The sequence below is a fragment of the Mobula hypostoma genome, unplaced genomic scaffold, assembly GCF_963921235.1.
Source record: "Mobula hypostoma unplaced genomic scaffold, sMobHyp1.1 scaffold_42, whole genome shotgun sequence".
Classification (NCBI taxonomy): Eukaryota; Metazoa; Chordata; class Chondrichthyes; order Myliobatiformes; family Myliobatidae; genus Mobula; species Mobula hypostoma.
The window spans coordinates 724,252-747,621 of record NW_026948219.1 but is presented as its reverse complement, the minus strand read 5'-3'; the positions used below and the strand labels follow the sequence as shown (position 1 = coordinate 747,621).

Below are 23,370 nucleotides of genomic sequence, written 5' to 3'. Positions count from 1 at the left end.
GTCATCTTTAGAAATAGACTTTTTGCAGATGATAATTGGACCTAGTGCAGGCATTCCCTGGGCAGGTGCACACATCGGGAAATTGATACAAACTCACTCATTTGATACAGATAAGCACGAATGTTGAAGTTAAAATATCTGTAAATGTGAGCGTTGTCTGCTCATAGCGTGTTGAGGGACGTGCCGATCCGATGTCGGATGCACACAGTTAAATCTCACCGCGGTGTTGTCTACTGACTGCAAGCACGGAGCAGTCCCGAGCTGATCCTCGGTGCGCTCAGTGTGAATTGCGCCCGGACTCCTTGTGACGGCAGTATTTCCGCTCGGTGCTCCGTTTCCTCACCGTCAACGACAAGCAACGGATATGCCGATCGCTTGATCAGTGAGGAGGGCGAGATTTTTTATCGATCGACATGTGGCGGTAACGGCAGCGGAAATATAGTTAAAAATACAAATTAAAGGTAGTTTGAGTTTAATAATTGGTAGGAGGTGGAAGTCGCAGGCTGCAGTTGCCGAAGTGTCTGTTCCGGATCTGGGTTTCGCTCGATCTCTCAACAACTCTCGCAGCTGCCGCGCTCTCCGCTGACCGCCAGTTCCGTAGTGTCAAGACGAAAAAAAGAACTGCGAGCTTAGATGTTTTGTTTATTAACTAGTTGAATAATTGACGTGAGCGGATATTTCACTGCGCTGATGAACTGCTCTCTGAACTTGGACTGAGTTACCCCATAAATAAAAGTGTTTGTGCAGCAACTTAATATCATCAGCATGTATCCAGAATGTTGAAATATATATTCCGAATCGTTGTAACTATTCTGATCCAATCCAGCAATGGTGTAATAAAGGAATTCGGCAACTTTTACTGACCACAGGGTGATGAAGCTTCCGGAGATGGTGAGAAGTAAGATCACAGACTTCCTCCTGCTCTCCATCTCCGGGTCACTGCGGTTGTCTCCCTTGCTCTGACCCCTCAGCCCCTTCCGGACGCGACTAGTCACCAAAATGTGTCTGACTGTCAGAGCGTTGAACAGGAGTATTAATACGAACGGGAGCAATGGCGCTAGAACGGTAGAAAGCCAGCTATATCCCACCCACCCGCGATCCGTATAGTAACTCGATTTACGAATGCAGCCCCAGGGTATATTATCAATTACTTTCATTGGTCGATACATAAAGAAGTAGGGCACATTTTTAAAACAGAAAAGAACGCCGGTTGTTGTCAAAACTACAGCTGCAGTTTTCCCGGTGCAATATTTTGCTTTCAGCTTCTGGCAACAGATGGCGACAAACCGATCAAACGTAAAGGTGACGGTGAACCAGACAGAACAGTCTGTGGCTGCCCTTAAGGGGACGTAGTTCACACTGCATACGGCGGTGATGTCCAGAAATGTCCCGGGCAAGTAATAGTTAAAGACGCGCCCCAATATAACCTGAAAGATGATGGTCAGTAGATCCGCCGTTGCCATGGCCACCAGGTAGCGAGTGGTGCAGGTGGAGAGGCCGCATTTTCCCCGGGACAGGATCACAATCGCCACTAAATTCACTGGAGAAACAGCAGAAAGAATGAGTGAATTGCTGTCACACCGCCACACGGGTCTCAGCGCAGAGATGTGCATGAAAATTGAGAACAATCAAAGTTTGCAGACAACGCATTTCCGGAGTTTAACAGGTGTAAAGTGGGACTCGTAGATGCCTCGTACAATTACATGCTGGGTGAATGGTAACAGTATTCGGTCCAGGAAGAGGAGCAGGGTTTGGGAAGGAGGCATTGTCAACGAATCGGGGAATATTCTTTGGTTAGCAGAAATCATTTCAAGTCTCCAACCATCAAGTTTTTGACATCTATGAAGCTTGGATACATCGGAAATTTCTGATCGACGATGTTTGCTACGTTCCTGTCACATACATTCTGGAATCGGCCCATGCAGCGAAGCCCCGCTCCCTCCACCTCTGTCTCCCATTCACATGTCTTCTCCTCCTCCCCAACTCCCGTTTGCCATCCGCGAACAGCGACCTCTGCTACTTCGCTTCTTTAAAATTCTGCAACTACGCTTGACTGCGGTCGATTGCAATCAGGAAGTTCTAATTCCCGATTTGAAATGGTTTTCGTGTATTTTGAACGCTAGTGCTTAAACCATCCAGTTTCCATAGGAAAGCCAATGTATGTTTTTCAAAATATTCGCTGTTTGAGGCGTTGCTCCAAAATTACTGCAGCATAATTCTAAATGCTGCGAGGCTTATTGTTCCAGATCGGTGTATCGTATGTACCTTACCCCGTCCGACTCCAACAGACACTGCTGGGTTCGCTCTTAACTCCCTCTTCACTACACGTATCGTGGGGCATGGAAACAAACCCTGGTGCACTAAAGCGCAAACAGACCCTTGTTTGAATTTTGAAATCTCACGATGGCTGGGAGTCTAACTCACAAGTGATGTCTACCGTTTTCCCCCGAATCTCACCGGCGACCCGATTCCCGCGTTCCCTTCAGACTTGAAGCAAGTTCTTAAAACACAGCGCAATACGATAAATCTGAATGTAAAGCATGTTACGCTGTTGATACGGAATAACACCAAATAGTCCGTAAAGGTGCCGAGCGCAGTGGATTATCGGAGTTTACTTTGACAGAGGCTTTGCATTGATAAATCACAACTGTCGGTCATGGATCTGCAAAATGGATCTATCCATTCTATCATCCGCTCTACAGCCGTTTCAACTGCCGGTTTATTTTCAGTCGAGGTCACGGATTGAACACAGAGTTCGTTACAATGTCCGCATCGCACTCACTGATACACCGGCATCACGACGCTATCGGTAACTGAACGAGTCCAAAGACCGCTCACACAGAACAGCAAATGTTAGTTCGCCTCTGTTCTTACCGGGAACACCAATAACTGCAATGATCAAGAAGTATATCTTTCTCACACGGAAAAATGTTTCAAGCATATTGTGTGACATTCAACCTGTCTTCCAGCTGCCCGCGATCTCGCTGAAGGAAACTCTGAGCTGATGAATCTCCGCGGTCATTCATTTATACTCGCTCCGGCACACTGAATATTCAATATTACGCAAGGCTGACGTGTCTTCCAACAGCTGGGATAAAAATAATCATGATGTCATTCAAGTAAATTCCCAAATGTGATGAGGTATGGATAGCTTGACACGGAATTGCAAAATCTCTAAAACGATTCATAGTCGGTGAGTGTTGTTGCGAAAAACGCTCAGACTCACCTCTCGGATTCATGATTGTTATTGTTGATCGTGTCATTCCTTGTCTCCATGGACACGGACATCAGAGACCAATGTTGTATTGTCATTGGCTGTCTGTTTCACCCTGAGAATTGTTTCGGTGATAGATCTTACAATAAAATTATATAAAGCAGATTAAATTGTTTGTATGTCCGTGTAATATAGTGAAGGGTCTCAAACTAATATCGCATCCAGGCTTACGAAGATAGTCAACCCACCAGACCGTTCATCGAATGAATTGCAACACATTACAAAATACTGGATTGAAGTCAACATGTCAGGCAGCATCTGTGGCAATATACGAACAGACCTCTCTCTGGCCGACTGTCGGCACATCAGCTCCAACGACAAAATATTCCAGTAGCCAACCGTTTCCATTTCTATCCCCATTGCCGGTCTGACATATCTATAACCTCCTCTTCTACCACGATATGGCCAATCTCTCATTGGAGGAGTAACACGTTTTATTCCGTCAAAATAGCCTCCTGTCTTATGGCATGGACATGGATATCTCCATCTTCCGAAATTTCCGTCTCTCCCTTCCCTCTTCTGCAATTCTCCACTCTGACTCTTACTCTTCTCCTCGTCTGTCTTTCCTCTCCCCCGGATGCCTCTCCTCCTTCCCTTTCTCCCTAGATAGGCTCTCCTCTCCTGTCAGGTTCCTTCTTCTCAAGCACTTTGCCTTTTCCGCTAATTACCTCCCAGCCTCTTACTTGGTCACGTTACTCCAATCACCTGACTTCACCTATCACCTTCCGGCTTGTCTTCCTCCCGCGACCCCAAACATTCTTTTTTCGGCATCTTCCTCCTTTTTTTTTATATAATCCAGCTTTGTTTTAGGTTCGCACCCGCAACCTCAACTGCTCATTCATTTCCTGACCGGCTGCGTTCCTCCAGCACTGGTGCAGCCCGTCACATGTCCGCACCGGTATGAAGCAAAGTCATTCAATCACTCTACACATGACCCTCGTAATGGTGAAAATGCTTAAACCGACAGAACATCTGCATTCATTACGTTTGCAGCAACAATGACAGTTGTTTTGCAGATGAAAAAAAATGGTAGCGTTGTTAATAGTGAGGTAGGTAGACGGATTTACATATTCGACGAACCGACCAGCATTTCCATTGGGAATACTACACAGTATTCTATACTCTGTGGTTTGTTTCTAACGAAGTGCTTATGTATTGAGTGGTCTGAACTGAGTGGCACACAAGAAAAGACTTCCACTGTGACTAGATACTCGTTGCAGTAATAAATCATGGGTCCTGGGTTGTGGGATTAATTTCATTAGATGGATACTGAACGGCAGATCGGGATCAATATTGAGGTATGTGGTGATTATCGTCATGGGTGAGTATCGCTAAGTTATTCACAGAGTGTGAACGGGTTCTCGTGAGTGCGGATTCAGAATCAGAATCAGGTTTATTATCACCGGCAGGTGACGTGAAATTTGTTAACTTGGCAGCAGCAGTTCCATGCAAACATGAAGTAGCAGGGAAAGAATAACAATAACAACAAATAATGTAATATTAACAGTAAATAAACAAGTAAATCGGTTCCGTATATTGAATATTTTTTTTAAAACGTGCAAAAACAGAAATACTGAATATTAAAACATACTGAGGTATTGACCAAACATTGTTCATTTGGGAATCGGAAGGCAGAGGGGAAGAAGATGTACCTAAATCACTGAGCGTGTGCCTATGTGCTCAAAGCCTGTGCCCCTCAGCTATGTGGAGTACTTCGCCATATATTCAACCTGAGCCTGAGTCTCCGGAGGGTTCCTGTGCTGTGGAAGCCATCCTGCCTCGTCCCTGTGCCGAAGACGCTGCGCCCCAGCAGCCTCGATGACTACAGACCGGTGGCATTGACCTCCCACATCATGAACATCCTGGAGAGACTTGTTCTGGAGCTGTTCCGGCCTATGGTCAGGCCAGACTTAGGTCCCCTCCAGTTCGCCTACCAGCCCCGACTAGGAGTTGAGGATGCCATCGTCTACCTGCTGAACCGTGTCTACGCCCACCTGGACAAGCCAGCGAGCACTGTGAGGGTCATGTTTTTTGACTTCTCCAGTGCGTTCAATACCATCCGGCCTGCTCTGCTGGGGGAGAAGCTGACAGCGATGCAGGTGGATGTTTTCCTGGTGTCATGGGTTCTTGATTACCTGACTGGCAGACCACAGTATGTGTGCTTGCAGCACTGTGTGTCCCACAGAGTGATCAGCAGCACTGGGGCTCCACAGGGGACTGTCTTGTTTCCCTTTCTCTTCACCATTTACATATCGGACTTCAACTACTACACAAAGTCTTGTCATCTTCAGAAGTTTTCGGATGACTCTGCCATAGCTGGATGCATTAGCAAGGGAGGTGAGGCTGAGTACAGGGCTACGGTAGGAAACTTTGTCACATGGTGTGAGCAGAATTATCTGCAGCTTAATGTGAAAAAGACTAAGGAGCTGGTGGTGGACCTGAGAAGAGCTAAGGTACCGGTGACCCCTGTTTCCATCCAGGAGGTCAGTGTGGACATGGTGGAGGATTACAAATACCTGGGGATACGTATTGAGAATAAACTGGACTGGTCAAAGAACACTGAGGCTGTCTACAAGGAGGGTCAGAGCCATCTCTATTTCCTGAGGAGACTGAGGTCCTTTAACATCTGCCGGACGATGCTGAGGATGTTCTACGAGTCTATGGTGGCCAGTGCTATCGTGTTTGCTGTTGTGTGCTGGGGCAGCAGGCTGAGGGTAGCAGACACCAACAGAATCAACAAACTCATTCGTAAGGCCAGTGATGTTGTGGGGATGGAGCTGGACTCTCTGACGGTGGTGTCTGAAAAGAGGATGTTGTCTAAGTTGCATGCCATCTTGAACAATGTCTCCCATCCACTACATAATGTACTGGTTGGGCACAGGAGTACATTCAGCCAGAGACTCATTCCACCGAGATGCAGCACAGAGCGTCATAGGAAGTCATTCCTGCCTGTGGCCATCAAACTTTACAACTCCTCCCTTGGAGGGTCAGACACCCTGAGCCAATAGGCTGGTCCTGGACTTATTTCATAATTTCCTGGCATAAATTTACATATTACTATTTAACTATTTATGGTTCTATTACTATTTATTATTTATGGTGCAACTGTAATGAAAACCAATTTCCCCCGGGATCAATAAAGTATGACTATGACTATGACTATGATTATGACTATATGAGTGTGTGCCTTCAGGCTTCTGTACCTCCTCCCTGATGGTAACAGTGAGAAAAAGGGCACGGCCTGGGTGCTGGAGGTCCGTAAGATCGGACGCTGCGTTTCTAAGACGCACAAGGTAATGGAATTTCAAACATCAATGACGGTAGTGAGCGGATTAATAATGTACCTTCACTGACGGGAAAGGTCATGGTGCAGTAATATATAAAAGATACTATTGCCTGATTAGCATATGGTAATTTTCTGCTCCCCATCGGTCAGGGATGTGATTGCAATGGAGCTGATGCAGAGGGGTGTCGCCGGGAAAATGGAGCTGTTCAGATATCAGTGTCCATTTAACCTCAATTCTCATCCACAGTCCCTGTTCACTCATCCAACTAGCTGGCCTGAACCAGTTGCTCCGAGCTTTCACCTCCCCTGCCTGAAGATGACCCTGTTGCATGTTGTACTTAGTTTCTGTTCTCCCTTCTTCCTGGCCCTTCGTGGCTCGTTATGATGCGGTTTCTGATTAATCTTAACGATCACTGCTGAATCGTCTCCGCTGTTCTGCTTTACGCCAAAACTCCTCTTCATTTCCTGACAGGATGAGAGAAACGTCGATTGACCTAAAAGTATGTTTGCCTGAAGGAAATCGTCCGCCGACATGAACACACAATCAGAAGCAGCAGGAAACCGGTAACTACAGTCCACCGCTCTCAGCGAAGTCTCCGCCTCGGTGTATGAGCTCCGGGTTCGTCAGCATTCTTCCTCTGAACCGAGGATTCTGCTGCCCGAAAGCTTTGACGGATCTCTAACCCGATGCTGCAATTTCCCGTCCCAGAGCGTCTTACACTTCGAGCTCCAACTTCTCTATGTTCAATACGCCGTGTCAAGGTCGTCTTCCTTGTCCATCTCTTGAATGCACGAGGTGGGCGACCGCTTATGAAGACAGCATTTGCAATAAATATGAGGATGTCACCGCTGACATGCGCTGCGCCTCCGACCATCCGAGATGTGCAAAGGAGGCAGCGGACCTGACACTTCACCTGCGACACGGATCGTGCCGTGCAGTCCAGGAGCCTCGCCCCGGGGTTCGGCTAGAATAGCGGAGGGGCCGCTTGTCCATTTCCATCACAGCCTCTCGGAGAAATTGAAGTATGATCTGTTTACCTGGGAGTTGCCCACTGACCTGCGAAACCTCATCAATCCGACTCTCCGTATTGACAGCGATCTTATGGAACGAGCCTCATCACCAATGGCTCCAGGACCCACGGTGTTAGGGAGAGATTCTTTAACACACCCCAGGAGTCCGAGCGTTGGTGGAGGAAACAAAAAACTGCGTAGCTAATACGGTGGAGCCGACCACCAACGCATCAAATATCAACCGAGTCGGCTCTACCCAGCTCCTCGTTCCATTACCAGAGCCCGTCTCACTCCTTCTGTCCTTGCCCACAGTCCGTCGGCTCTACAGGCGAAGAAGTCTCTGCTGGATACCGGCGCAGCAGATTACTTTCTGAATCGGACAGTGTGTGTGCAGCTTGGACGCCCAACCGAATCTGTCCCTCACGCCATCGACATCGCGGCCATTGGCGAACCGCCCTTGGGATTTGTGACAGCCCGGGCGCCCGCACAGCTTGTTCACCACGAGTCCATTCAATTCCTCACCCAACACTCCTTTCACCTTGTGTTACTCTTGGCTCCTCACTCAAGACCCTCACTTTGCCTGTGGAGTTGGAGACCCACCTGCCGGAATCCCGGCCTGCAACCTCAGTTGACTCCGCCCAATAAATCCGTGAAAACGGAGTGGACCCCGGCCGTCACCAAACCTGCACAGGACTATCACAACTTAGCCATCGCTTTCGGTAATAGAGAAGCAAACGCCCTGTCACCTCACAGGCATGGCCTCCTTCCGGACATCTCCCATTCCCGCGGCACTCTCTTCTCCCTCACACCTTCACTGACCGAAACTATCGATGACGGCATGGCCGAAGCGGTAAAGCGCGGCTTCATCTGCCCAGCCGCTTGTCCGAACGGTGCAGTATCTTCGTCTCTGCAGTGACAACGGTGGACTCACCAGGATCACTGTAACGATACACAAACCTATGCCCTCATGGACAACAAATTCACACACACCGTGTGGTCCAGATCTGCAGAAATCGGATCAACATCCGCCAGGTGGTGGTGTGGGCGGCGGTGTATAGGGGTGGAGTTGGGGGGGCGCTGCTGGGGGCTGCTGAATATGCAACACAGCGTTCATAACATCCACTGGGCACAAAGTGATGCACTTTCGACTTTCCAACATTCTAGCCGTTTTCCATGGCTTCATTAATGAGACACTCCGAGATATGCTACGCAGCTCTGCTTCCATCTACATCGACAACGTTGTCATCTACTCCAATAACAGAAAGGATAAAGTCATTCAGGTATGTTCAGTTCTACATCTTCTCCTCTAAAATCCCCTTGTTCGACTAGAAAACCATCTCCTGTGTGAGATGGTGCAGGTGGAACACAGAGACGTGTTGCAGCAGCTGACAGAACTTCTAACTATACATCTGAACCAATCTCACGACAGACGGCAGCCTGCAAATTCCCTTCAGTTAACACACTGTACTTTTGAACCATCTTAACCAACTAGCGGTTTCACGATTTTCTGAATGATTTGGTTCGTTTAACTGTGAGCCTTGCAGGTACCACACCTTTAAGCTATCCAAGGTACGTCGCCATAAACCTACGGGGGGTGGGGGGTGATGACTGTAACCCAGGAAGAAAAGCAAAGGAATGAAGCTCCTCTAACCTGCATCTTCTCAGCAAATGTACTGGCCGACGAACACGATTAACTACCTTATAGATAGATCGTTGTGTCGGAGAGAAATGAGAATTTGCTGCATTTCCCGCTTAAAGAAGACACGGCTTACTCAAGACCCGCCGTTTCCGTCGGTAAGACTGGAGGTTTCTCGATACACAGTATGGAATGGACTGCTGATTCGGAGAAGACAAAAGGTCAGGGTTTGTCGTTCAGTATAAACTCTTTGAGTTGCTAAGACGCAGCTGTCTTGTCGCACTCGTGTTTCCCAAAGCTGATACCTTTAATGACCAACTACCAAGAGAGTTCTTCTTGCTGTTCCAGTTTACATGCCGACAAATGCCTACCTCAGGCAAGCACTCGAGGTATTGAATGATATCATCAGCAAAAAAGAAGCAGCGTAGCACGAACCTTTCAAATCATTCGTTCGCTTCAATCAGTTTTTAAAATTATTGTCGCCGACTTCAATCAGGCTTGTTTGAATAAATTATCCTGCCAATTATCTCCAAAATGTAACCTGCAACTCCAAGGGTCACAACACATCCAGGTATTGCTATACCACGATTAGCGATGCCAACTGTTCCTCGACCACACTTCGGGAAATCTGATCACTTGGCTGTACATCTCCTCCCTGCATTCAGGAATAAGGAAATCAGAAAGGCTCCGGTGATTAGACAACAGAAGCGGGGTCCCGGGAGGTACACGAACAGCTGTAGGATTGGTTCGAGTCGGTGAACTTGGCCGTGTTTAAGGGCTCATCAAAGGATCGGAATGATCATCACCGTGGTTGTCACGGACTTTATAAAAACAGTCGTAAACGAGTGTGTCCCCACCAAGTCATTCATCTTCTTCCCCAGTCAGAACCATAAGATCCGCAAGCTACTGCGGGCCAAACCTGAGTCACTGACAAATGCTCGACAGCTATGGCTGGGCTTGAATGCAATCACTTCCTACAAAGTGAAGCCAAGCGACATAGATGAAAACAAGGCATTGCCTGCAGATGATCCTAATGCCTTCTCGACATGCCCTCTGGCCGTCAAGACATGCAGGAGCCTTCAAGAACACTCACAGCCCCCGATGAACCTGTCACTGCTGAGATGACAGAATTATTCAGGAAGGTGAACCAACGGTAATCATCCGGCCCAGATTGAGACCCTGGGCGAGTACGAATGGGGTGTGTTGAGCAACGGTCTGGACTTTTCATCGATATCTTTAATCTCTCGCATAGGCAGTCTGAGGAACATACCTGCTTCAAGCAGGCTTTAATTATACCGGTGCCTAGGAGAAGCCCTTCCCGACCATTGAGCACATCCGCACGGAGCGCTGTTGCAGGAAAGCAGTATATATCATCAGTGACCCACAGCATCAAGGCCTTTCTCTCTTCGTGCTGCCTCTGTACGGAAAAAGGTATAGGAGCTTCAGCGCCTCCTGCAGCAGGTTCTTACCCCTCAACCATTAGCCCTTGAACTAGTGGGGATTATATCAATCAACTTCCGTCACCCCATCTCCGAACTGTTCCCAGAGGCTATGGACTGACTTTCAAGAACTCTGTATCTGCTTTTCTTGATATGTATTGCTTATTTATTATTTATTATTATGTTTTCAAAGTTCAGAACCTGTGGTACATGGGCATAGCCAAGCACACTCGTTTCTTAAATGCTAGGAACCTCCGGACTATTCTAGTGTTGGTTAGTTTAGTAGCTTTCTGAATACTTACACAGATATTGTTGTGTAGCCCTAATTGTTTAGTGCTAGTGTGCAGGGCCTTTTGGTGTGAAACCACTTGTGGGTATTTCTATTGGGACAGAATTTGTCCTGTTCTTGCCCATAGTCTTTCAATTTCTCCTTTTAATTCGACATGTCTCCGGTGGTTTTCACTTATTGATTTCTGAATGTTATATGTTTTTAGAATGGCTATATCTGTTAAGTACGTTGTTCCTGCGTGTTTATGCAGTAATATTACATCTGGACGATTATTATGGATTCTGCTCTCCACAATCGGTCGTGGTATAATGAGTAGGACTCTGACACTAAAAGTGGGACAGATTGTGTTTATAGTAAGGTATGGTGTCTTTTAATGAGTTTATATTTTAAACCAGTATTTTGGTGAATGATGCTATTAATTTGATTTTGCCTGTGTATGTCATCAGATTGAGTTAAACTGCTCCAGGGTCATGGAGTGTGTTCAATTGTTTCTAGCTTCTTTTAGAATTTCCGGCATTTACCTTGAATATTTTGGTATTTTGTTATGTATTTTCAATAATATTCTACATCTACATCTACATCTCAGAGCCAGAATTTCGACGCTTCCGTGTCGACGTCTAGACATTGATTATGTTTACTGGGTTCATTGTTTATGAAATTCAGAAAATGAATCTCAGTCCTGTACGTACAGTGAAACCCCATTATAACGCGATCGTTTGGCGTTTGGCTTTTAGACCTGCTTCTTCTTCAACTTTGCAAAGCGACGCTCGTAACTTTTCTTCGTGAGATTTCCAGCCACGGAGTGTTGGTTCAGGCCTCGTGCATCTTGAGTATGACTTTAAGTCTTGATCGCGTCAAGTGCGTGAAGCTTATCTTTCACAGAAAAAGGTTTTCTTTTTCTAGCAGTTTGTTTCTGCTAGAAAAAGGTCCAGTGACTCACACAAACTGCTGGTGGAACGCAGCAGGCCAGGCAGCATCTGGTCGAGACCCTTCGTGAGGAGTAACGGAAAAAAGAGATAGTAAAGGATTTGAAAGTTGGGGGGGGGGGCGGACAGACCCAAAATGATAGAAGACAGGAGGATGAGGGAAGAAGCCAAGAGCCGGGAAGTTGATTGGCAAAAGGGATACAAGGATGGAGAAGGGGGAGTGTGGATGGACATGGACATGGATGGACATGGAGTCCAATGACACATCGTGTTATATCCGAATTCGCGTTAAATCGGGGCGTGCAAAATCCGGGTTTCACTGTATACGGTGACATATAGCTGCTTTGATAATAAATTTACACATCTACTTCAAAGTGACCATTCTGGATTAAATTTCTCCGAGAAGACCAATTGGTTGCTCACTCCAAAACGATATCCTCCCTATGAAGTGCGGTGATGTTCTCCATTCTCTATCGTACAAACCTTTCCCTCACAAAATGAACTCTTTATCAGCGCATTCGTAGCCTGGAAGCTGGAGATGACAATCAACCGATACATCGGTCATATGTCTATATGCAAGTTTCCATAATAATTACTATTCACAGCCACCTGCACATTTCAAATGTTTTGTTGTTCAAACTATCTCAGTGATGAAGAAAATTACGTTAGTAGTTTTAGTAAATCCGCTAAAGGCCAGTAAGTGGAAGAATGTTTACGAAGGACGATTGCTTGATATCGCTTTGCTTAACAGTACACTCTACAAAAGCACGTTCTCGTTAAAAATGAACTTTGTAATTGAAACGAGATGATAATAAATACAAACAACAGGAATTCTGCAGATGCTGGAAATTCAAGCAACACACATCAAAGTTGCTGGTGAACGCAGCAGGCCAGGCAGCATCTATAGGAAGAGGCGCAGTCGACGTTTCAGGCCGAGACCCTTCGTCAGGACTAGGGTCTCGGCCTGAAACGTCGACTGCGCCTCTTCCTATAGATGCTGCCTGGCCTGCTGCGTTCACCAGCAACTTTGATGTGTGTTGATAATAAATACATTTTCCGGTCACGTTAGACGAAGTGACTAACTACGAGGTCGCAGTAACTTGTAATTTTTTAGACGCGGGACTCTCCATGGACCTGTGTCTTAGTAGATAACGGAATCCATAGAGGTACCTGTCTGTGCTCATTACATTTAGATTCTTTAAACAAAAACATTGATTTGATGCGCGAAATTGTAGTTAAATAAGCAAAACATCTTCAAGTACAACAATTAAAGCAGAGATCGATTCCATTTCACCTACCATGTATTTCTGTGCCTGTGTGTGTGTATGTGTGTATGTGTGTGTGTGTGTGTGTGTGTGTGTGTGTGTGTGTGAGTGTGTGTGTGTGTGTGTGTGTGTGAGTGTGTGTGCGCGCGCGCGCGCGCGCGTGTGTGAGAGAGCGAGAGTGTGTTTGTGAGTATGCGCGAGTATTAACGAGAAAAAAATAATGTAATTGCAAATGGAGACGAGGTGTCGCAGCGTTAAAAAATGCGACCACATAGTTTCAATGGTCATATTAGATAATGATCTCTGTCTTTCCCCATGTATCATGTTCGACGTGCCATAATTGCGTTGCACTTTCCTCCAAAATTCAAAAGATATGCGGGGGGTCAGTCAAGGTTCGTTCGTTCTCGTCCACAAATCAGCTTGTCGGTCGAATTCCATTCAAAAGTCCTTCACTTCCTGATCAAGTGTTGTTTCATTTGCAGGATGAACGTCACAAGGATCTTGAGATTGGGTAACATATACAAGCCTGATAATCCTGTGGATGTAGCGAAAAAACCATGGATGGTGGTGGCGCGAAATGCAGAGTAAGGTGGAGAATGAACCAATCCAGATAAACAAGACGAGCAAACGCAACCGAAAGGCGAAATAACAAACTGAACTACTGACGCTGGAACTCTTACGATTAAGTACTGAGTGCTCAGCCTGTCTTCCTGTCCTCTGCCTGCCTGGTCCTGTGTCTATCTGTCTAAGTGTCTCCCGCTCGGCATTTGGGCCATACCCGAACTTGGAGACACAGTTCCTTGGTCTTATTGATATTGAGTGAGAGGTTGATGACACCGCTCAGCCAGGATTTCAATCTCCTTCTGTCTGGTGATTCATCTCTCAATTTGATACAGATCACGCCGGGGGTGTCATCGGCAAACTTGAATATGGTGTTGGAGCTGTGCTTAGCCACACAGTCATAATTGTAAAGCGAGAAAAGAAGGGGGCTAGTTACACATTGCCGCTGCTGTGCTGATGGAGATCGTGGAGGTGATGATTTTGCAAATCGGTGCTGACTATGTTATATAAGTGAGGACATTTATGATCGATTTGCACAAGCGGGTATTGAGGCCCAGATCCTGGTGTTACTGATCGTTGAGAAGAGGATAATAGTGTTAAATTCCGAGCTGCATTCGGTAAACGGCGTCATGATGTAAGCCTCTTTGGTGTCCAGATGTTCCAGGGTTGCATGAAGAGAGAAGGAGATGGCATCTGCTGTAGACCTGTTGCTGCGGCAGACGAACTGGAGCGGATACATAGTCATTCAAACAGGAGCTGACATGTTTCAACACCAGTCTCTCAAAAGTCTTTTATTGTGGAAGTAAGTGCTTCTGGACGATAATATTTTGACACGTTACTGTGTTCATCTTCGGCACTGGTGTAATGAAAGCCTGCTTAAAGCAGTTGAGTACCACACACTGCGCAGAGGGAGGCTGAAGATTTGCGTAAATGCAACAGCCAGACCTTTTTCCGGAAAAGGTCATCAGTACTCGGCCAAGTGCTTCGTCCGAAACGGATGCTTACCTTGTATTCACTTGCTTGAGGACAGCCTCCTCGTCATTTTCGGATACTGAGACCAAAGGAGCATCGGGAGACAAGGGTGTGCGCGACGGTTCCTTCCCGTTCTGGTGATCGAAGCGATTAGAGAACGGACAGCGGCATCTACCCACACTGCGGGGAACTGGAGTGCCGGAACCCGAATGCTAGTCGCTGATCAGTTGGGACAATCAGAGTGGAGCTCTTCCCTGTAAATGGACTGCAGATTAACTTGGTGTTAATCTTCATCTTCCCTTGAATCACTCTGTTTACGTTATTCCGTTGTATGCCCAGCCAACACATTGGGGCTGAGAACTTATATTTTCATCTGAGTTGATTGTCCAGCACTGTGCTTCATTTTCTCAGCCAGTTGGCATGAACCTTCACTTACTTTTGCCACTCTATATCCACCAAACCACATATCATCAATGCAGTCACACCTGGGACACCAAGTGAGAGATTGCAGACTGCCGTATCGCTGGCTAATGGATCATGAAATTCAGTCCGACTTTGTAAATGCCTTGAAGCGGCAATGGAATGGTGAACTGACGTCATTCCCACAGCACAGCATTTCCATCTTGTGGACATCGATCCAGTAGGATTGAGAAAAGAGGCATTTCCATCTCCATAACAGTCAATCAATGTCCATCTCCTTGCGATCAAAGCTGCAATTTCTGGTGCAGCAACAGATGAACAAAATACGGTTAGACAGGTCGAGAGAGGAGCAATCGGGCAGGGAAGAAGAAGAGGGAGATACAGGTAGATATAGACAGACGGATAGATAGATAGATAAATAGATAGGTAGATAGATATAGATACTGTAAATAGATGGATGAATAGACATACAGACAGATGCGTTCTCCAGAAAGAACTGTAATCTGCAGGTCAGTAAGCAGGAGCGAGGCAAAGGCAGTGGAACTAGGCAATGGGGGGAAAAAACAAATATTTATTGTCACTCAGTGAAGACTTAATCAGAGCTATTACAGGTGGACACATTGAGTTTTGTTTAGTCATATTATCCTTATAGTTTTCTCATTGCTTCTGATCTGCTAAACCAGAGACTATTTTCAGATGAGAAGAAAAAAATAAGAAACAAACTAGCCGAAGGAATAGCATGTGACCTGGTGGTCTGAGCCAAGTGTTTGGCTAACCTAGTTGGTCTCGTTTAAAACAGATTGACAGGAGAAAAATTAATTACTTGGATCACAAGCGTGGGGGGAAAGCCCTACAGATAGAGTCAACGAAAATTAATCTTAACAGATTGATCTGGTAAGGAAATGAATACAAATATTTGATTTCAGGAATACCAGTAGCAACAACTCTGAGGATAGCAACCGTCGTAGAAGATGATGACCCTATGTCGGAAACACGAAGATTTCATCAGGATCAAGAGGGACGCCTTGTCAATGTAAAATTATTTTCCTGGTTATTCCCTTTCCTAGTCTATGACTGTTCGTGGAGTGTAAGGAACACTCAGTCGGTGTACACATAGGTGAATTCTCTGCCGCTTGTGACAATGTGCATTTCATCCTGGAGGAAATCTCGCACACTTTTAGATATCATTCATCCGCCACTACACCACGCCAAGCAATGCCTCCACATTATTCGCTGCCATAGATCGGCTTGCTCTGACCATAGACACTTGGCACATTATGACCCATTATTTTTTTCCAGCGTGAATCGCGAAACAGATGTTGTTTCAAGGTCTGAAACAGAAACCTAGACTGGTAGAACTTATCCATTGGAAAAGTCTCCGTAGTAAGCAAAACTAGTTAACACTCACCTTTGGAAATGGGTCAAGAGTGTAAATGTGCCAAGTTCCAACATGAAGATTGCAGGGCGGTGAACAATAAATTAGAGAACGGAGCGTTTCTTTAGGATTTTATCTTGCCGGGGCGAGAGGGGGACCGGGACATCACCATAGAAACAATCAGAGGGAAGTTCTGCCAGCGGACGAAAACAAAGTACAGCGCATTCCCGATGGTCGCAATGTGTCCATTTGGAAGATGAGGTGCCGATCCTCGAATTTAAGTGCTGCCTCGTGATGGCAGTGGAGAGTGTTGGAGACAGAGACAAAAAGTTTGTGTATCAGTGGATTAAGTAATATAGTGGAAATAAACAGGGAATAGACTAAGTACACACAGCCGCTCTCTTTTTTTTTCTTGTGTAGGGGAGACATCACTGTGACCACTGTAAGTACAGTAGCCGAGGTCGGTACTGATCCATTGAAGTTGCTGTGTCATTTCCTCACGTCAGAATGAAATCAGGAAAGTCAACAACTTACGCTAACTTAGCATAAACTTCCACTTCCACTGAACCTATTCCCTTCATATTCGATGCATCTGATATAGAGAATGTTTACTACTACTGAACAGATGAATGTCGCTAATAATTCTCTGTGAAACACCTGTTCCTCCTCCGTTTTAAGAAGGGTCTGATCCCTGAATATCTGAAATGTTCCGCTTTCTGCAGCTTCATGGCGAAATCCCTCTGCATCGGCTCCCCTGCTATCATACCCTTCACTGAAGAAACATTAATGTTCTAATCAGACCAATATTATATATTATGATTGCTATCGTCACTGAAGGCAGGTTTTCGGAATGTACTGAACACCACATTATCAAACCGTATGCCTATTTTCACTGATGTTTGAACTTCCATTTCCTTGTCCGTCTCTACATCAGCACTCTTGAGAGCCCCGTCACTCTTTGAGAATATCGCAGCCCTACTCACCCATGGGAGTTAATCACCACGTATCACCACCCCTTATCAGCCCTTCGATGACCATCTGACAAATTGATACATTTTTTCTGTGACGGGATCCTGAGTTACCCCTATCAACTGTGCTTTTGAAAAGAGAGAGAATGAGGTGCCATACACCAGACACCTTGTTAAAAAGACAGAGAAAGAAAGAGAGAGAGAGAGAGAGAGAGAGAGAGAGAGAGAGAGAGAGAGAGAGAGAGAGAGAGAGAGAGACGAAGACCGCTCACAGTTTACTTATACTTTCTACAAGGACATTGACTGCTTGTACGTTCTTACAGAGAGAGAAGGGAGGAACTGTTTGAGAGACAGTTGGTATTCAGCACAGTGAGATAAATAGAAGGTCAGATGATAAACCTACGGGCACATGGTTTTGGACACTGAATGAACTTTGTTGTGCCCACAGAAAGAGAGAGTTTTGGAGGATGGATCAGGCGGCTCGATCAGTTGTTCTTGCAGTATGGAAAGGGTGTGACCGGTGGGCAGTTATTCGTGTGTCCAATCCTCGCCTGGGTTGACAATTCAACCACAGAAGAACGGGCCCCTTTGTTGTGGTCACAGTCGTTGACTTCCAAAGGATTTCGGAGGACAAAGGGAAGATCAACGGCATCAGCTCACCTGGAGATTCAAATCTCTCTCGTTTACCCCGAGAGTTGAAGAAGCTTGGTTTTCATATATTTCCACACACACACACACACACACACACACACAACAAACACACACACACACACACACAGAAACAAACACCACAACAAACACGCACAACACACGCACACACGCGCACACACACACACACACACACACACACACACATTCATTGCTATTCTGTTTGATATACCTGCATTTAAATTACTGTATTGCGTAGTTACTAATAAATAGTATTAGTTAATAGCAATACTGGACTCCAAAGTGTTTTCTATTTCTGCCGGTTCTTTAATCCGTCGCGGGATACGTGACAATACCCACGGGGTATGTAACACCTCCCTCCAAAAAAAAAGTTGGTCTGTCACGTGACACTACCCATAACCAACGACCCACTACCTTATTACCTCAACAATTATACAGACACAGCGAGCGCCCTTCTCATGTGCTACTCAATTCAGATCATTCAATACACAGGTACATGGAGGTAGCACGTCACGAAATACGAATATACAATGTCGTATTATCTTTATAGTGAAAGTGCAATTCAAAATGTCAAATAAGTTAATATGCCTAAGTACAGTGGCTTGTGAACCCTGTAGAACTTTCTCTCTTTCTACATAAATATGGCCGAAAATGTGATCAGATCTTCACACAGGTCCCTAACTAGATAAAGAGAACCCAATTAAATAAATAACACAAAAAGACATGAGACTTATACAATTATTTATTGAGGCAAATGATCCAATATTAATGCAACTGTTGGAAAAACATGTGAACCTTTGTTTTCAGTAACACGTGTGACCCCCTTGCACAGCAGTACTTTCCAACAAACGTTCCCGGCAGCAATTGCTCAGTCCAAAAAATTGACCTGGAGGAAAATTAGGTGATACCTCCTTACAAAGTGGCTTCAGCTGTGGGGCGTGGCTAGCTTTCCTTGCAAGGACTACTCGCTTCATGTCCATCCACAACATTTCTACCGATTAAGTTCCGAAATTTGACTCGGCCATTAAAAAACAAGAATTTTCTTCTTTTTAAAACTTTCCATTTTTGAATTACTCTTATCTTTCGGGTCAATGCTTGTTGCATTACTCAACTTCTATTAAGCCTCAGGTGATGCATTGCTGCCCGAACATTCCTCTGAAATATGTTTTGACACGTACAAATCGCACGAGGAGCTCCTCAGACCAGGTAGCATTTATGGAAATGAATAATTAAATAGTCGTTGCTTCCGGCCGAGACGCTCCTCAGAGCTGGAGAGGAAAGGGTTAGCTGCTTCCACAACAGCAATTATGAAACCGAGAGTTCAGCCTGAGAAGGTTTCACAACTATATTCACTGACTTCTCCGTTATGTCGTGTCGTCATTGAGATTTTGCAATTTCGTGTCAAGCTATCCATACCTCAACACAGTTGGGATTTCACTTGAATGACATCATGTTTATTTTTACCCAGCTGTTGGAAGACACGTCAGCCTTGTGTAGTATTGAATATTCAGCGTGCTGGAGCGAGTATAAATGAACGACCGTGGAGATTCATCAGCTCAGAGTTTCTTCAGCGAGATCGCGGGCAGCTGGAAGACAGACTGAGTCTCATACAGCATGCTTGAAACATTTTACCTTGTGAGGAAGATATGTCACATGATCATTGCCGTTATTGGTGTTCCTGGTGAGAACATAGGCGAATTAACTTTTGCAGTTCTGTGTGTACAGTCTTTGGACTCGTTCATTTACCGACAGCGTTGTGATGCCGCTGTCAATGTAAACCCCCATAATCCAGCGCGCTACCTGGTATTATTCCATATCAATAGTGCAACCTGCTTTAAATTCAAATGTAAAGGCATTGCTCTGTGCTTTATGAAATCGCTGTAAGTGTGAAGGTAACGCGGGAAGCGGCTCGCCAGTGAGATTCAGGGGAGAGAGGTAGACAGCACTTATGACTTAGACTCCAAACTATCGGGAGTTTCCAACATTTAAATCAGGGTCTATGCGCGATTTTAGTGCACCAGGGTTTGTTTCCATGAACTGTTCCGTGATGCGATTGGAGTTAGGAGCCAATACAGCGATTTCCGTCAGGGGCTCTGGAACAGTAAGCTTCGCATTTAGAAATACACGGCAGTGATTTGGAGCGACATCTAAGACAGGAAGATGATTCGAAGTAACTATATAGTCTCTGCTTTAGAAATTGGATATTTTGAGCACTAACAAGCAAAATATCTGAAATGTTCATCCGGTCAGACACAATATTTAAAAGCGAAAATTGGAACTTTCTGATCCTACATACTGACACCGATCAGAAAAGAATTGGTGTAGGAGCCCCAACAAATATTACTTGCAGATTTTAAAAGAAGCGAGCCAGCCGAGGCCCCGTGTGCAACGGGAACTGAGGGGGAAGCGAAAACAATCGAACTAGAAAACTAAATTTATTTGAAATTCTTAAATGGAATGAGAAGGAAGGACCGGGCAGATCATAGCTCACGGGAAGGCGGCGATCACTACCGCTGAGAATGCGGCCGAGGTATCCAAGCTTCAGTAGAAAAGGTGATGATGGGAGAATGATATTGATTTCTACAAAGCACCCTCGGTGATCAGTTAACGATTCCAAAACAATGTTCCTATTCCAGTACCGAGTATTCTTCTCAATTTCGAACTAATCTAGCACATGGAGCGGCGAGACAGTAATTCACTCATTATTTTTGCTGTTCCCCCAGTGAATTTAGTGGCGATTGTGATCCTGTCCCGGGGAAAGTGCGGCATCTCCACCTGCACCACTCGCTACCTGGTGGCCATGGCTACGGCGGATCTACTAACCATCGTCTTTCCGGTCATATTGTGGCAGGTCAGTTATTATTACTTCCCCGGGACTTTCCTGGACATCACCCCCGTATGCAGTGTGATCTCTGCCCTGGGAGAGGCAGCCACTGACTGTTCTGTCTGGTTCACCGTCACTTTTACATTTGATCGGTTTGTCGCCATCTGTAGGCAGAAGCTGAAAGCAAAGTATTGCACCGGGAAAACTGCGGCTGTGATTCTGACAACAACCGGTGTTTTGTTCGTTTTTAAAAATGTGCCCATCTTCTTTATATTTCGTCCTGTTAACGTGATTGACAATATACCCTGGGACTGTATTCGAAAGCCGGCCTACTTTGCGGATCCCGGGTGGGTGGGATATAGAATGTTTTCCACCGTCCTAACGCCGTTACTCCCCTTCGTGTTTATACTACTGTTTAACACTCTGACAGTCAGACACATCCTAGTGACAAGTCGCGTCCGTAAGGGGCTGAGGGGCCATACCAAGGGAGATAACCGCAGTGACCCGGAGATGGAGAGCAGGAGGAGGTCTGTGATCTTACTTCTCACCATCTCCGGCAGCTTCATCATCCTGTGGTCGGTGAGAGTTGCCGAATTCCTTTATAACACCATTGCCGTATTGGACCCATTTAATTACAACGTTACGGAATACATAGTTGAACACTCCAGTTACATACTGATGTTATTAAGTTGCTGCACAAACTCGTTTATTTATGGGGTGACGCAGACAAAGTTCAGAGAGCAATTCATCAGCGCAGCGAAATATCCTCTCACGTCAATTACTCAAATGATTAACAAACGCAATATCTAATGCCTCTCCGAGGCGGTCGCTGTTTTCTTTCTGTCTTGACGTTACCGAACCGGCGGGCACCGAAGATCGTGGCACATGCGAGAATAAAATTGGTTTAGATTCCGAGAAAGACGCAGCTCGGAAACATCCCCTCCCGCACCCACAGCCCACCACGTAACCCTTCTATCAACTATTAAACTCAACCTACCTTTTATTGTTTTATTCTCTTTCGCTATATTCCGGCTGTCGTCACCGCCACGACACTTTCGATAACGAATCCCACCCTCCGGTGTAAATACTCACCGGTCGAGTGGCCTAAAAGCCGTTGCACTCGGTGACGGAGAGGAAACGGAACAACTGGAAACTAGCGGAAATACTGCCGTCACTCGGAGAAAGGGCGGAATCCACACTGAGCGCTCCGGGAATCAGATCGAGCCTGGCCCGTACGCAGACTGAACAGACAGCGCCACAAAGAGACTTAGCTGATTGCCTCCAACATCGGCACGGTCTTTGAAACGCTATGAACAGACAACACTGGCGTGTACAGAGATCCTCGCTTCAGCTGTGAGTGTGCCTGTCCAGTCAGTTGGTATCAACATTGTGATGTGTCTCCCTGCACAGGCAGTGTCTCTCCAGGGTCCAAATATCAGCTGCAGAAAGTCTGTAGCTGATGGTGACTTGCATGACGTTGTGAGGAAGGAGTCTTCCTTCCTCATTTCCCTGGGTGTCTTTTAGCAGGTAACAAGACCGTTAATGAAGGCAAAGCGATCGAAGCTGTCGATAGACTGTTTATTGAGGCTTCGGTCGAAGGCCCGATGGTTAACACCGACGGTCAAATGACACGGCATTAAACCACAGGATACAGAAGCTGTCGATAGACAGTTTATTAAGACTTTGGGCGAAGGCCCGATGGTCAATACTGACGGTCGAACGACTCGGAATCAGACCATTAAACCACAGGATACAGAAGCACAATCCGCTCATTCGCTCCATCGAGCTCTTCTGCTGTTCTTTCTCAGGTAATCTCTTTCTCAACCCCAGTCTATTCACCAAGAAACTGTGAACCCCCTCACCAATTAACAATCAAACTGTTTTCTTTAACTTCACCCTCGTACCGGTCCTCCACACCATCGGTGGCATCAAATGCGACTCCTCTACCGGGATTGCACTCGCTTCTTTACTAAGCAATTGCCCTGCATGTTAGCCTTCAGTAAATCCAGGGCTGGGACTCGTCACTTCATATGAATCTTTTTTTTTCTGAATTACCTCCGCAATTAGAAACTTCTTTGCGCATTAATCTTTCTTTCTTAAGTCCTACCCCACACCTTCATACACTGTATTCCACCTGTCACTGCATTGCCCACTCTGTCAAACTGACCCCCCGCCGGCGACACCACTTGTCTCTTCAGGTAAATCCTGTCCATCTGAATCCCATCCATTGTCTGACCCTGCACTGTTGTGAAGCTCATCTACAGTAGTTCCCGGCTTATCTGTGTCTTACATTGCGACACAACATTGTCCATCCGCCATCCTTTCCATTCATTACTGTTTGATAAGGAGGGCACAAAGATCGCTTCCAAAGGCACAACAATCTGTGCTTTGTTTCCCCATAGGATAGAGTAGGCGAAGATAGTAGGATATACAATATACAATAGACCATAGGTGC

At 45.8% G+C, this 23,370-nt stretch overlaps 2 protein-coding genes across 2 annotated transcripts; one reads left to right on the top strand and one right to left on the bottom strand.

The window, feature by feature from the left end:
* Positions 1–629: 629 nt before the first annotated feature.
* Positions 630–2,941, bottom strand: LOC134341980 (probable G-protein coupled receptor 139). Its single transcript, XM_063039926.1, has 2 exons — positions 2,875–2,941; positions 630–1,540 (listed from the first exon to the last, which is right to left on the bottom strand). Exons 1-2 carry the CDS (start codon positions 2,939–2,941, stop codon positions 630–632), a joined length of 978 nt encoding a protein of 325 aa, XP_062895996.1.
* Positions 2,942–20,765: 17,824 nt separating this feature from the next.
* On the top strand, positions 20,766–21,725 carry LOC134341967 (probable G-protein coupled receptor 139). The gene has a single exon (XM_063039916.1). The coding sequence runs from the start codon at positions 20,766–20,768 to the stop codon at positions 21,723–21,725; it is 960 nt and encodes a 319-aa protein (XP_062895986.1).
* The last annotated feature ends 1,645 nt before the right edge of the window (positions 21,726–23,370 follow it).

Coding starts and splice junctions, on each gene's coding strand:
- LOC134341980 (XM_063039926.1), bottom strand. CDS start 2,941: ATGCTTGAAACATTTTTCCGTGTGAGAAAGATATACTTCTTGATCATT. Junction 1,541..2,874: donor TGCAGTTATTGGTGTTCCCG/GTAAGAACAGAG, acceptor CTGTTTCTCCAG/TGAATTTAGTGGCGATTGTG.
- LOC134341967 (XM_063039916.1), top strand. CDS start 20,766: ATGGAGCGGCGAGACAGTAATTCACTCATTATTTTTGCTGTTCCCCCA.